Consider the following 12402-nt stretch of genomic DNA (forward strand, 5'->3'; position numbering starts at 1 on the left):
GCTCATGAACACACAATGCTATTTAGAAAGTGGTCGTATGTGACAAATGTTATATTTGGGATAACACTTTCTTAGAAAAGTACAGATTCTCGTACTTTGTGGGTTTCGAATCCTGGATGGAACTCAACCCCAAACTATGAGTATCTGTACTTTACTTAGAAAGTGTTGTCCCAAATATAACATTTGTTAATAATTGCTCAATATAAACATTTACCCACCTTTAAACATACCCTTATTACTTACAAGTTTCTGTGTTTTCTCATGCAAAAAAAGAGGAGAGTTGTCTTGTTCATCAGAAACACAGGCAGGGGGGTAGGGGGAGGCTGCAGGGCTCACCTGACATTAGGGCACACCTGCAATTAGTGCTCACCTGACATTAGGGCACACCTGCAATTAGGGCACAGGTTTGAATTCACAGCTGTGAGATATGGACCCAATTGGTTAGGGCATGACATATTGAAGTGGGGCATATCGGATATGACACACTTGCTAGGTAAAGTTTTCAATGCAGGGATTTATCTGGGCTAAGGAATTATGTACCTGTGGCTGGAAAATAGGGAATTTTTTGTTTTGTGCTTTTTGAAAGTCTTTATTTTTTTAATTCAGAGATTTATTGTGAAAACGTTATAACTTAGGTATACTCACCGCCAAAAGAAATGGGAACCATAGAAACTCATAGAGAGGAGATGGGAACAAGAGATGTTTCCAGTGTTTACCACTTAATGACAAAACTAACAGTCAGTCAGTGTTACCACAGAGTCTATATTCTTATCATGAAATGCTGCATGCGATTTCCAAACTGTTCATGCCAATACTGCACGAGACAAATGGTGCATCTCGCGTCATGAATCTATGACGTCAAATGTGATACGTTCATGAGAGTCGATTCACGCAACATAACAGTACATTTGCTTGTATGGTATTTGGGTTTCTTTTGGCGGTGAGTATATTGATGCCTTTTTCTAACAATTGGTCCTGTTAGTTTAAAATGTCACTTTTTTAAAACTCCAACATTATCATACTCTATGATAACCTATATTGTTTGGACCTCTACTTTTATGTAAATCCTTGCTAGCTGACAGTGTATTTGTGTGAGGGTTAAGCATGGACAACCTGAAACACAACCAGCTACCGTGGTTACTATCTCATTGCATATTCTTTACAACTAATTCTAATTTATGGAAATGTTATGCAGACCAAAACAAAAACTAATTCTGTGAGTTGTTGGAAAGGAAGTGTTGCTGCTTCACTGAACTGTGGTTAAACCATGGTAATGTATCCTATATTTCCTTTCTGGGGAATATGACTGGATGATACACTGGAGAAAATTCCAGGGATTTTGTGATCAATTTGACTTGGTTTGGAAGCCATTTCAACTAACCAGACGTGCAGAATACCTACATACGGATGAAATATGAACCTCTTGCCTTGTTGATGCAGGCTTCCTATAAATTCATTGTCCCTGGAAATATAAATAATGAATTATGTCCTAGAAACTAAAATCCTATTGCTAAGTCAAAACTAGGTTCAGCTTCGAAGTTGGGATAAACATTGTAATAAAACAAAGACAATAATTTTCTAAATATGCCTGTGTGTATTGATCAAGCTTTAGAAACACACTTTACGTTCTCGGCGTTGTTTAATATATTTTGTCCTGGCTTCTAATTATCTCCACTGCCTATTGTCCTATCTATCTGCATCACCCAGTCAGAATCCACACACCTGTTGCATGTGCTAGTCAATATACCTGACAAGGCAACAGATGTGTGCGTGTCTATTGTTCCCCAAGCATGAATACCCTAACAAATATTGGTAGTCGATACCAATACGGCTAGCCTTTTCTATGTTGTACTTCAAACGGCATTTTTCGATTGATTCATAGACTAAGTAGATTGAAACTGATCTCGGAGGAAAATGACTCCATATTGATCCGGGTATTCAAGTCATTCCCATAAAATTTGGGTTTTTCTCTGTCTCCAATGAAGATTTGCATTGTGTCGCTTGCATGATCGGCTTCCGATTGTGTCGTCTAGATTAAGGGACGTGAAAACTAGGCTGGCTGTTCAACAAGTCTCATTACAACCAGACATTAATAACAGGGCTGTTGCCAGCACCCCACCCGGCCACACTCCACTTGGGGTTGTAGTATTCGTAGTACTTGTAGACCACCTCTCCAGGCTGATTGTGAAGGAGGAAACAGGGTAGATGCTGACAGCTATCCTTACTGAGGACGTCCTTCATTGAGGTCAGGCAGGATATACCTGAATATATATCTGCTGTGGGACACTTGGATGTGAACGGAGTTTTTTTGCAATTTTTTGGATGCTTCACAAAGAAGTTGAAATCAAATCAACTGACTGTCACCCTTACTGACGACGCTCTGTGTTGAGGTCAGGACATAATTGGATTAAAATCTGTTGTGGGACCTTTGGATGTGAATTTTGGATTTGTATTGCAATTTTTTTCGGATGCTACACAAAAGTTGAATTCAAATCTGGAAACAAATCACATATACGATAACATTTTTTTAGGAATTGTTAGGCAACAGGAGACAGGTGGGTTGTTTCAGTACCCAGGAGGCCCCCCTGAAACTTTTTGATGTTAAGAAGGTCTTTGTTAACCCCTACTTGTGCCTGGGGCTTGAACACTGTTGGGACCAATGTTGAGAGCAGCAGGGCTACGGACACAAAGACTCGGTGACCTGCCCCTGGTCATTCAGGAGCTGTAGATCAAGTGTGTACTTCCATATACAGAGTACAACACTGTTCAGGGACAAGTGGACCCATCACATTGTTGACCTAGCTCATCAGCCTCCTTGGCATAAGGAAGAGGACTCTGAAAGACATATATTTTCCTTAACTACATATATCAACATCGTTGCGCATTTTGAAAGGAATTCAAAAGGTCATCTATTTTAATGATCTCAGAAGTCAACACTGTTGCACATAAGGAAGAGGATCTCGAAGGACATGTTGCGCTGACCTTGATACTCCGATGTTGAAGACCTGGTTTTCTGGAAAGGACTAACGACAACGGACATAATTGACAAAAGGTGTGCATATAATGAGTCTTGATTTGAGCTCTTTTCATTTTGAATATATTTTGTCATGTTCAGTAATAGTTCAGATGACTAATAACTTAAGTAATGAATAACATGGATATATAAGGTCATACAAATTCAATCATTTTTACTGTTTTGTTAATGGCTGCATGTTGATTTAACCTATGTGTGGACCTCGGAACCGACCCCTGCTGCACAGGATGTGACATCGTTTATATACCCTAGTCGAGTGATAGAAGGTTATATCACATACTCATGCGATACGGATGTTTGGTCATTAAGATGATTGGATTAACCATCTCCCACTGTTTCATCTGAATTGGCATGACTTTCTTCTTTGAAGTACAACAGTGTTGAGAAACTAATTAATGCTCTTCATGGTAATTAATATGATGTGACTCATCTCGCTGGTAACATGATGATGATGATGATGATAGTGATAACAGTGTTCCAATTTGTAATTCAGTGTTAGCTATGCATTAATAATGACTGTACAGTGGCTTCATTCCAAAGGTATTTTCGCTGTAAACAGAAAAATTTTTTATGATAATTTCTACATACGTTGATACATGTGCACCAAGTTTGACAACTGCTGAATCTTAGCTGGAGCCAACTGCTATCCGTTCAAAAACATCCCATCCAAATTTTTAGCCGACATGCTACTGCGTTGCTTATAGTTAGGTATTGTTATGCTAACAGGGTCCATGCATTGTAACCTAGAGCTGCTACAAGTAGAGATATTGATGAGTGGCAGACATTTTGAATTTTCTCCAGCCATATGGTGCATTTGAAAAATACAGTTATGTACCATTAGTTTGGGGGACAGGTGACTTCAGACATACTCTATTGTTTCAAGGTAGGAGATGTGTGATAAATAAAGTATATTACATGCTTTGTGACCTTATTTGGTATTTTTGTACAAGTCCATTCTCTTGTTTATGGTTACTGAATAGTTATCTTTTATGTGATTAAAAAAGATTCTTACAAGAAAATTGTAATTTGAAATTTGGTTTTAAGAAAATTGTTTGATTTAGGACTGACTGATTTGGAGAAATTGTATATCTGGACTCATGTTTGCAGAGATTTCAACAGCGTGTGACCACAGATGGTTTATCAGTTTGTGTGATAATCTAGGACAAAAACTCAGTCTTGTTAACTGTTTAACGTATGGGTTCTAATTAGATGTTTTCATACAATTCACCAAAGAAATATCAAGTTACATCAGCTGAATTTAAAGTTTATGACTTAATGAACATAACATACTGTTTGAATCCAAAATATTAGCCTAGAATGTCGATGTGTTAGCCCAGCGGGAGGTGTGTTTGCCAGTGGCTGTTATTCATGGTTTCCTTATAACATGGTGTTCCTAGATCGACATTAATTAGATGTGTTCAAGGACAAGAAAATACTGCAAGTAGGATTTGTATGACCTTATATGTTGTTAGTATGGACTAAATAATTTGTTATTTCTAAGATTTTTTGAAGAAGTGTTTTATAACTTTGCAATTTTTTTTGCAAATATTTAGAAAACAAGATTGGTACTACCAAAGTGATTCAACAGTGACGTTGTCCAACAAGAAGTGAGAATTGTAATGGACAGTGATGAAATATTGATGTAGTCACAATATGTGTGTGTGAAGAAAAGAGAGTAGACTGTTTGATGACTGGAAAAAAAGAGACCCAAATTTGATCAAGTTGCTCTGTAGGAAAGAACAAGCAAGAAATGACTGTCTTAAGAGACATTGCTGCCAAGAAGATGGAAATATTGTGTTGAAGAAATCTGAAGAAAAGCTGAAGAATTTTCGCTGAAAAAATTGGATTAGTGTGATTCAATTTGAAGCATAGAAGCAACCTATTGCACAGTTTCAAAGAACTGGAAGTAGAGAAAAAATAGATTCAAAAATAGATTGTTTGAAACAAGGTGGTCCGAGTCTCAGAGGATTCTCTGACTGTATGATGATTTTGTAGACGATCATTTTTGGAGAAATATCGGCACAAAATCTGTAATCGTGGCGGCAGTGGAACAGGACGTGGTTAAATCTCTCAAAATGAGGCTGAGTGATGGAGAAAGTGACTTTATTGAACTAAAACCAGTTCAGGTATGGCTTTTTTCTCTAGCTTTTGTGAACTTGAAATCATTTCATGCAATTATACAGTTTTAGATTTCAGGAACATGTTGTGGTTTTGAATGGTATAGTCATGCATGGGCTGTATTTGATATATTTGTATCAGGATGTAAGACAGACTAGCTCTTTCTATCAACCACTTGTTTGACCAGGCAACTTTGTTGTCCTCAAGCTGGGAATTAGGAATACATATTAAGTTTATTCATAATGCACCAAATTCTACACACATTATGCATTATGGTCCCTCTGGTCAATGGGTCAGTGTACCCTCGATTGTCATTCTCAGCTCAGTGGAGAGTATACAACCCAAGCTGCCTGGGAGACGCTAGAAGGATAGTCACATTGCAATCTCACCCTACCGGGTACCCTTTCATTGCTGGGGAATTACGGATTTTCTGTCCTTGTACATGAATGCTGTAATTACTTCACCAAGTCTCATGTCTTAAACAATTCATTCAGGACAAGCTATACAAAATTCCTTGTAGCTCGTAATATAAATAAATATTTCTTTTTTGTACTGAACTTTTCTCTTAAGGGGCCTTTCTTTAATATGTATGGCATGTCCAATCGGTATGGTTTCTGTCGGAATGGCTCTACAGGTCCGTTTACTGCTGCCGTGATCTGTATATCATAGGTAAACAGACACCAGCTCTTTATTTACGAGCAGTTTGACAAATTGTGGTGGTGATTGTTGGAATGTTGAAAATCCTGGCGTATCTGGGGGCTGTAATGATGCATGATGGGATAGGTGGCGAAGTATCTGATGAAGATAGGCCAGGATGGATGAAGGTGGGGAGAGAATAATAGGCTCAAGACAAATAATACCCCACCTACGTGTGGAGGGAAGCGCTGCAGATATCCCCTTGGTGAAGAGAACTCTCCCTCAGTGTACATACACAGGAGTGATGAATTACATGGACGTATGAGGAGGGGGAAATTTGAGATATTTTTAAGTGAGGATTTCTGTATCAAGTATGTGCATCCGACACAATGACAATTTGGACACTGTCTACTGAGGCAAAATATTGCAAATTGGTGCCATGAAAGCAGAAACTTCTTGCAATCAAGCTTTTAAAATGGAAAATGGCCTTAGCTGGTGTAGGGAGTATCAGAAATAATATCCTGCCGTAAAAGGGGACTTTACTTGTTGTAAGAGGTAACGAACGGGATCGAGTGGTCAAGCTTGCTGACTTGGTTGATGCATGTCATCGATCCCAATTGCGTAGATCGATGTTCATGATGTCAATCACTGAATTGTATGGTCCAGACTCAATTATTTACAGACTGCCGTCATATAGCTGTAATATTGCTGCGTGCGGCGTTAAACAACAAACAGAAATAATATCCTGCAATTTGACTACCAATACTTCTACTGAAAGAAGAAAACTACATCTTTGCATGTAACAAAGATTTGAAAATAGTTCTTCAAGAAGTGTTTCACATGTTCCTATAAATCAATAAAATAAGGTATAGAAATGTGTTTGGCATTGTTTTCATGCTGGTTTAGTAAAAAATAATGTTTTTATTAAAAGTGGTTTAGGATCTTTAAATACATATTTTCTGCATGCATGTCTTAGAAAAATATTTTCAAACAAGACTGCTGTGTAGATGTGTGTAGGTGTAAAGTGTGAGGCAGAATGTTCCGGAAGCTAGAATGTCAGAACAAAGATTTGTATTTGGCGACTTCTGTGACTCTCGTGACTTCATCCTGAAGAGCTCTCCAGATTCGGGCCATATGTTTCTAATCCCAGTTCAGGAAGCAGTGAAAAAAGTGCAACCTTTTAGCAGGCAAGAAGAAAGAACAATAATTATATGGTGTGGAATCGAAAGATTTGGTGGCTGTAGTAGTGGACAAAACATCCTTACATATGATTTTTGAAGAGATATTGTGGTTTGTGGATAGGTTTTATTGGTGAAGTATTCAGGAGGGAAATGTTCAAGTAATATGGGGTGGGGTGTCATTAGTAACCAGGTTGTATGGAGAGGCAGAGGGAATGAACAAGGAGAACAAAGGATGTACAGGATTCATCAAGGAAGGATAGAGAGAAGAAAGAGTCGACAAGGTGGAATGTAGGAGGAATGGAAAAGGAAAAAAAAGGTATAAAATTAAAATAATAACTTATTAAAGAAATAGCAACAAGGAGAACAAAGGCTGAACAGGATTCATCAAGAAAGGATAGAGAGAAGAAAGAGTCGACAAGGTGGAATGTAGGAGGAATGGAAAAGGAAAAAAATAGGTATAAAATTACAATAATAACTTATTAAAGAAATAGCAACAAGGAGAACAAAGGCTGAACAGGATTCATCAAGGAAGGATAGAGAGAAGAAGAGTCGACAAGGTTGAATGTAGGAGGAATGGAAAAGGAAAAAATAGGTATAAAATTACAATAATAACTTATTAAGGAAATAATAAAAAAAATAGCAACAAGGAGAACAAAGGCTGAACAAAATTCATCAAGGAAGGATAGAGAGAAGAAAAAGTCGACATGGTGGAATGAAGGGGGAATGAAAAGGAAAATAAAAGATTTGATAATTACAATAATAACTTATAAAGGAAATAATAAATAGGTTTTCAGACTTTGAATGGGCATAATCATCACCTGATAGAAAGGAGAAGGAATGTAAATAAAAATACGGAAAGGGTTGTTCCTGGGATAAAAAAAAATCCCAAGGGAGAGGGTGACAAAGGAATAAATTGGTTGGAGGTGTATAAGGCAGAAAAAGATGACCTATGATGGATGGAGAGAAGGAGGAATGTGAGGCAGTCCGGACAGAGGTTCCTGCTGGGAGGCTGAGTGCTTCACCAGTCAGTAGACATCGCTACCCATGTGCTTCTCATCAGCTCTGGGCTGGCGGGGAGCTCAGATTACAACAAGACCCATGCAATTTGTGAAGCATCGAGGCCTTGCAGGCTGATATATTTATATCTACATCTTCCCATGGCTCCTAGATCTCATTATCTCCTATCCTAAACTTTTTACCTCCTTTTCATTTTCGTGTACACTTTCCTAATAGTTTCTTCGCTCCATATTACTTGCTTGGAAGAATGATCGATGGGAATAAGTAGTGTTTAAGCAAAGGGTACTTTGTTTAAAGTTATCTTTGTCAATGTTTTTGCGAGCTGTGGGTTTGGTTTGGTTTCCTTTTTTTCCACCACTGTTTCGGAGGGGACTGATGTTTATAAAGGAAATCCACGATAAACTGTACGGAGGAAAGGAGGTAAAAGGTTTTAAATGTCAGAAGAAAGGCTTGGTACCCTGTGAATGCTGCCCCTCCCATCCCCATGGGGCCCCCCTCCCCCTCACCCTCTGCCCTGGCCCCCTGTTGCTGTGAGAGTCAGGATGTGGAATATGAAGCCATGTGGCTCTGAGATTGGTTGGTCCAGCTTGCCCCGCTTTCTACAGGGCTAGGGAGTTATACAAGTTATCACACACTCATTGCCTGCCTGGCCTATATCCTTGAAACTTTCACCAACCTAATTGGCTTTGTTTGGGTGGATACAGTGCAAATTCTGGAGCAATTGCATCCCTGACCAGGATTCTGTGAGGAATATACCTTTGTCTCCATTGGTGATAGCAACTTGGCCTGACTGTCTTGGATCCTGGCATATTGACCTATATCTCCCACAGTGCCATCTTGTTGTGACTGGTAGAAGTACAGGAGTACAATATAGTGACTGCCACTCGCGGAGGTACATGGTATATACACCAGCATATTCCCTGTGGTGTAACCGGCTGTATCCCTCGGCTTCCTCTCGACTGACTGGTCCATGTGATGTAGGTGGATACACAACGCACAGCTGAAGATTCTCATGACTTCGGAGAAAGACTCGGCCCAGGTTTTGGCACACACGTTCAACAGGGCCGCCTCCCGATCAGATTCGGGCACACATTTGGTTCCAATGTTTTTCTACAGGCCAAGGGCTGGTTCTCGCCAGGTGCGTGATATACTAAGTGGAATAATTTCACATATTACCCTGTTGTGGCTCCAACTGTAAGCTGGTTGGCTAATCACGAGCTAGCTTGTTTTACTCAGCATGCCATGTTCAACCCGGGTGTAGTCCCTCTCAGCCTTTGTTTTAACATCTATTGGGTCCTCCTCATCTAGTCTCCCCCTTGTTATTGTTGGTGTGAATTTCCATGTGGAGGAACCAACTTGTTTTCCATTTTTTCAATCTTTGATAAATTTCAGAGGATTTACAAAGCTGCGTTTTTGTTTTTAAGTTGATCAAATTTCAATCAGTTTTTGTTTTTAAAGTGTGTTTGGTTCTATTTAACCTTTGTATTCTGGTGGGATGATTACAAGTATGCCGCTGTTTATTTCTATTTATTTCGTGGTGAAATTCATGTAGGTCTGTTCATGGTTGTGTACAGGAAATATTGCTGCAGAAATTATCTCACAATTATATAAAAAGATAATAGTTTTGTAGGTGGTCAGAATGGTGTAGAAGTACAATGATTCAATATATATTTTATTGTTTTCATGTGCAGGTGTGAATTAATACAATTAATTTAGTAATAACGGTTGTGGTATTAACTTTTCCTTAAATGTCAACATTAACCAAAAAAATACCTTTAATGTTTCCTTGAGTTAATCCTTTCCAGAAATTCAATTTTAATGTCTCGCTTGTTGTATGAAGTCCTTTGTATCTCAATACCTAAATCAATATCATCTATTGTTTCATCATGGGGCATTGCTATCTTCACATCTGATTATTGAAGTTTTCTCAAAAACATTTAAGAAAAAAATACATGTAACCAAAAAGCAATAATGAAAATTACACAATCCTTTGTCATGAACGACTAAAAAAAATATTTTTTTCAAAATAAATAGCCGAACATTTTTGCAACATTATCAGCGAATGTGAATTCAGGTACGAAACGTGAACACAAACAGTTTGCCATGAAATTTCTATGTGGAGATTGTGGGGCAACAGCTGTGGTGTATACCGTGAATATCTTCCTGATCAATATGGTTTAATTTCCGCAGTATCACGCCAGGGAGGCCCAGCATACGTTTCAGTATAGGTTGCAGCATCGTTGCATTGTGTCCTTAATACCAACTTCAAATGAAAAACCTGGTTGTCTTGGGTTGGGTGGTTTTGGTTTTAGTAACTGTGTAGTAGATATATTTGGTGTTTTCTAGATGAGAATTTTGGTGAGAACAATGGTTATAGTAAATATTTGTGTTTATACTTGTATCTTGGTTTGGTTTTAGTAACTGTGTAGGAGACATATTTGGTGTTTTCTAGATGAGAATTTGGGTGCGAACAATGGTTATAGTAAATATCTGTGTTTATACTTGTACATCTGTATCTTGGTTTGGTTTTAGTAATGATTGGGAAGGGGTGGATTGTGTTTACAAAATAGGTAGTAAGCCTCAAATAATTATGATTAAATTGATAACGTTTTTAATCATAGGTTCTTTTTGAACAAATGCTAGACATTTTGTTCTATTTTTTTGGAACTGTTAGTAGCATTTGTGAGCATTAACTGACACTAGATGTGATTCTCATGGAGCAGGAGTGATTGGTAGGACAGGGTCCGTGGTAGAAGTGGAAGGAAAGGAACAGGTAGTCATTGTCATTGTCCTTGTCTGCAGGTGCTTGGGGACAATAAAATGATATGAGGCAGGGTTTGGTAGTGAGTTGGACAGGGATGATTATCTAATAATTACGTTTTTAAAGCCTAACATGGAGAAATGACACATTGGTTTAAGAAAATATCGTCATGGTTTGTTTTGTTGCAAGCCATTAGTGGAAAACGGATAGATGTTCGAATATATTTGTTTGTGACATTTTCTTCAGGACAAAGTGTGCAAATGAACATGTCAGTTTCTTAAGGTTTTTCTGTTACTGTTATATAAAGGTATACTTTGTGTCCGAACTGTGATGTTTTGACAGCCTCCACCCCCTCCCCCTCAGGTTTGGGGGATGGGTTCAGGCGTTCTGCTGCTCCATGAACGAAGCACTCACCAACAGGAAGTCAAGCCTTTCCATGCTTTCTGGGTGTGGGGGAATTAATTCTGTTACCATGGCGACCGTAAAAGACTCATGACAGCCTTGTTGAGTTTGGAAACAATAACTTGATTGTTTGGGTTAAATTGTGAGTTTGGAAAAAAATGAATCTACACAAATTGTACGGTTTGTAGAGTCTGTGTAGTGGTTGCCACTGAACTGACAAATTTTGGCCGTCACTGTGAAATGTTTGCAGGAGTTGAGTGGAATAGTTCCAGAAATCTGACTACCATGGGGATTGCATGGCTATGCACTGTGTCTTGAGTAAGTGTACCCTTGTTGCATGGACCATTGCTCATGTCATGACAATCCTGATTATTTCTTTGTTTGTCAGCTTTGTCAGGCTTTCCTCCCAAACGAAGCTGACACGCCGTGATGAAACTGGAATACTGTTCAAAGCGGTGTTAAACCCAACTCACTCACTCACTCTTGTCATGATGTATGCTGTTCTTGTAGAGGCCGGGCATCAGGTGACCATGCCTTGTGCATCTTCCTGAGGTAAGGGCGTTAACTGACTGTAAAAGTCCAGTTTCCACCCTTGCCCAACTGGGCTGGACTAACGATCTATGCATAGTCCAATCAAAATCATGCCATGAGCTAGACATCCGATTGGTCAACAACATGGATTTCAACTTTCAGATTTCCGATGACTGCATGGTTTGCAAAGCATGTGTACTGTCAACTGGGCATCTACGGATATTTTCCAACTCTTTTCATGTTTTTAATCAAGGTACTCATGATTTGATGCACTTCGCGAAGTGAGACACATTTTGTTACAATTTATGTCTTGATTATCGATCAGTTTGTCTTGACTGGGTGCCGCCATTTTGTTTGGTGCAGATGCAAGTGAGACCAGAGGTGGAATCTGATTGGTCAATAGGAGGGACAGGACATAACTTGTAATAGCCACTGGTGGCGTTATGATCGGGCCACAATATTCCTGTGTCGTTCTGCAAGGGTAGAAACTGGACCTTTTAGTCATTTAACAACCTTGCCTCATACTGGTAAGCTCATTGTCAGTATACTGTGTGTGAGTAGGGTCTTCATGTTTAAGGGCAGCATGGCATCTCAGTGGGTTTATAATACCAGAGCTGGTCAGACACACACAGACCGCTTGCACACGCACAATCCTCCCCATACACCCATTGCTGTGTAAGTGCAAAAATCATGAACACAGTGTTGAACCCCATTTAACGTCA

General features: G+C 39.0%; 1 protein-coding gene across 12 annotated transcripts in view; it reads left to right on the forward strand.

Annotated features, from left to right (window-relative positions):
* LOC124131248 (transcription factor 12-like) overlaps positions 1 to 12402 on the forward strand; it is a 151574-nt gene that overhangs the window by 86167 nt on the left and 53005 nt on the right. Inside the window, exon 1 of one of the 12 annotated variants that reach the window (XM_046494382.2) lies at positions 8717 to 9124. The exons of the other annotated variants lie outside the window; for them this stretch is intronic. Within the exon in view, the coding sequence (XP_046350338.1) occupies positions 8999 to 9124 (126 nt within the window). The 5' untranslated portion in view covers positions 8717 to 8998. Of the gene's footprint in view, positions 1 to 8716; positions 9125 to 12402 lie in introns of those variants that run through there. 12 annotated transcript variants of the gene reach the window in all.

The sequence above is a fragment of the Haliotis rufescens genome, unplaced genomic scaffold (genome assembly GCF_023055435.1).
Source record: "Haliotis rufescens isolate VD_foot unplaced genomic scaffold, xgHalRufe1.0.p SCAF_14, whole genome shotgun sequence".
NCBI lineage: Eukaryota > Metazoa > Mollusca > Gastropoda > Lepetellida > Haliotidae > Haliotis > Haliotis rufescens.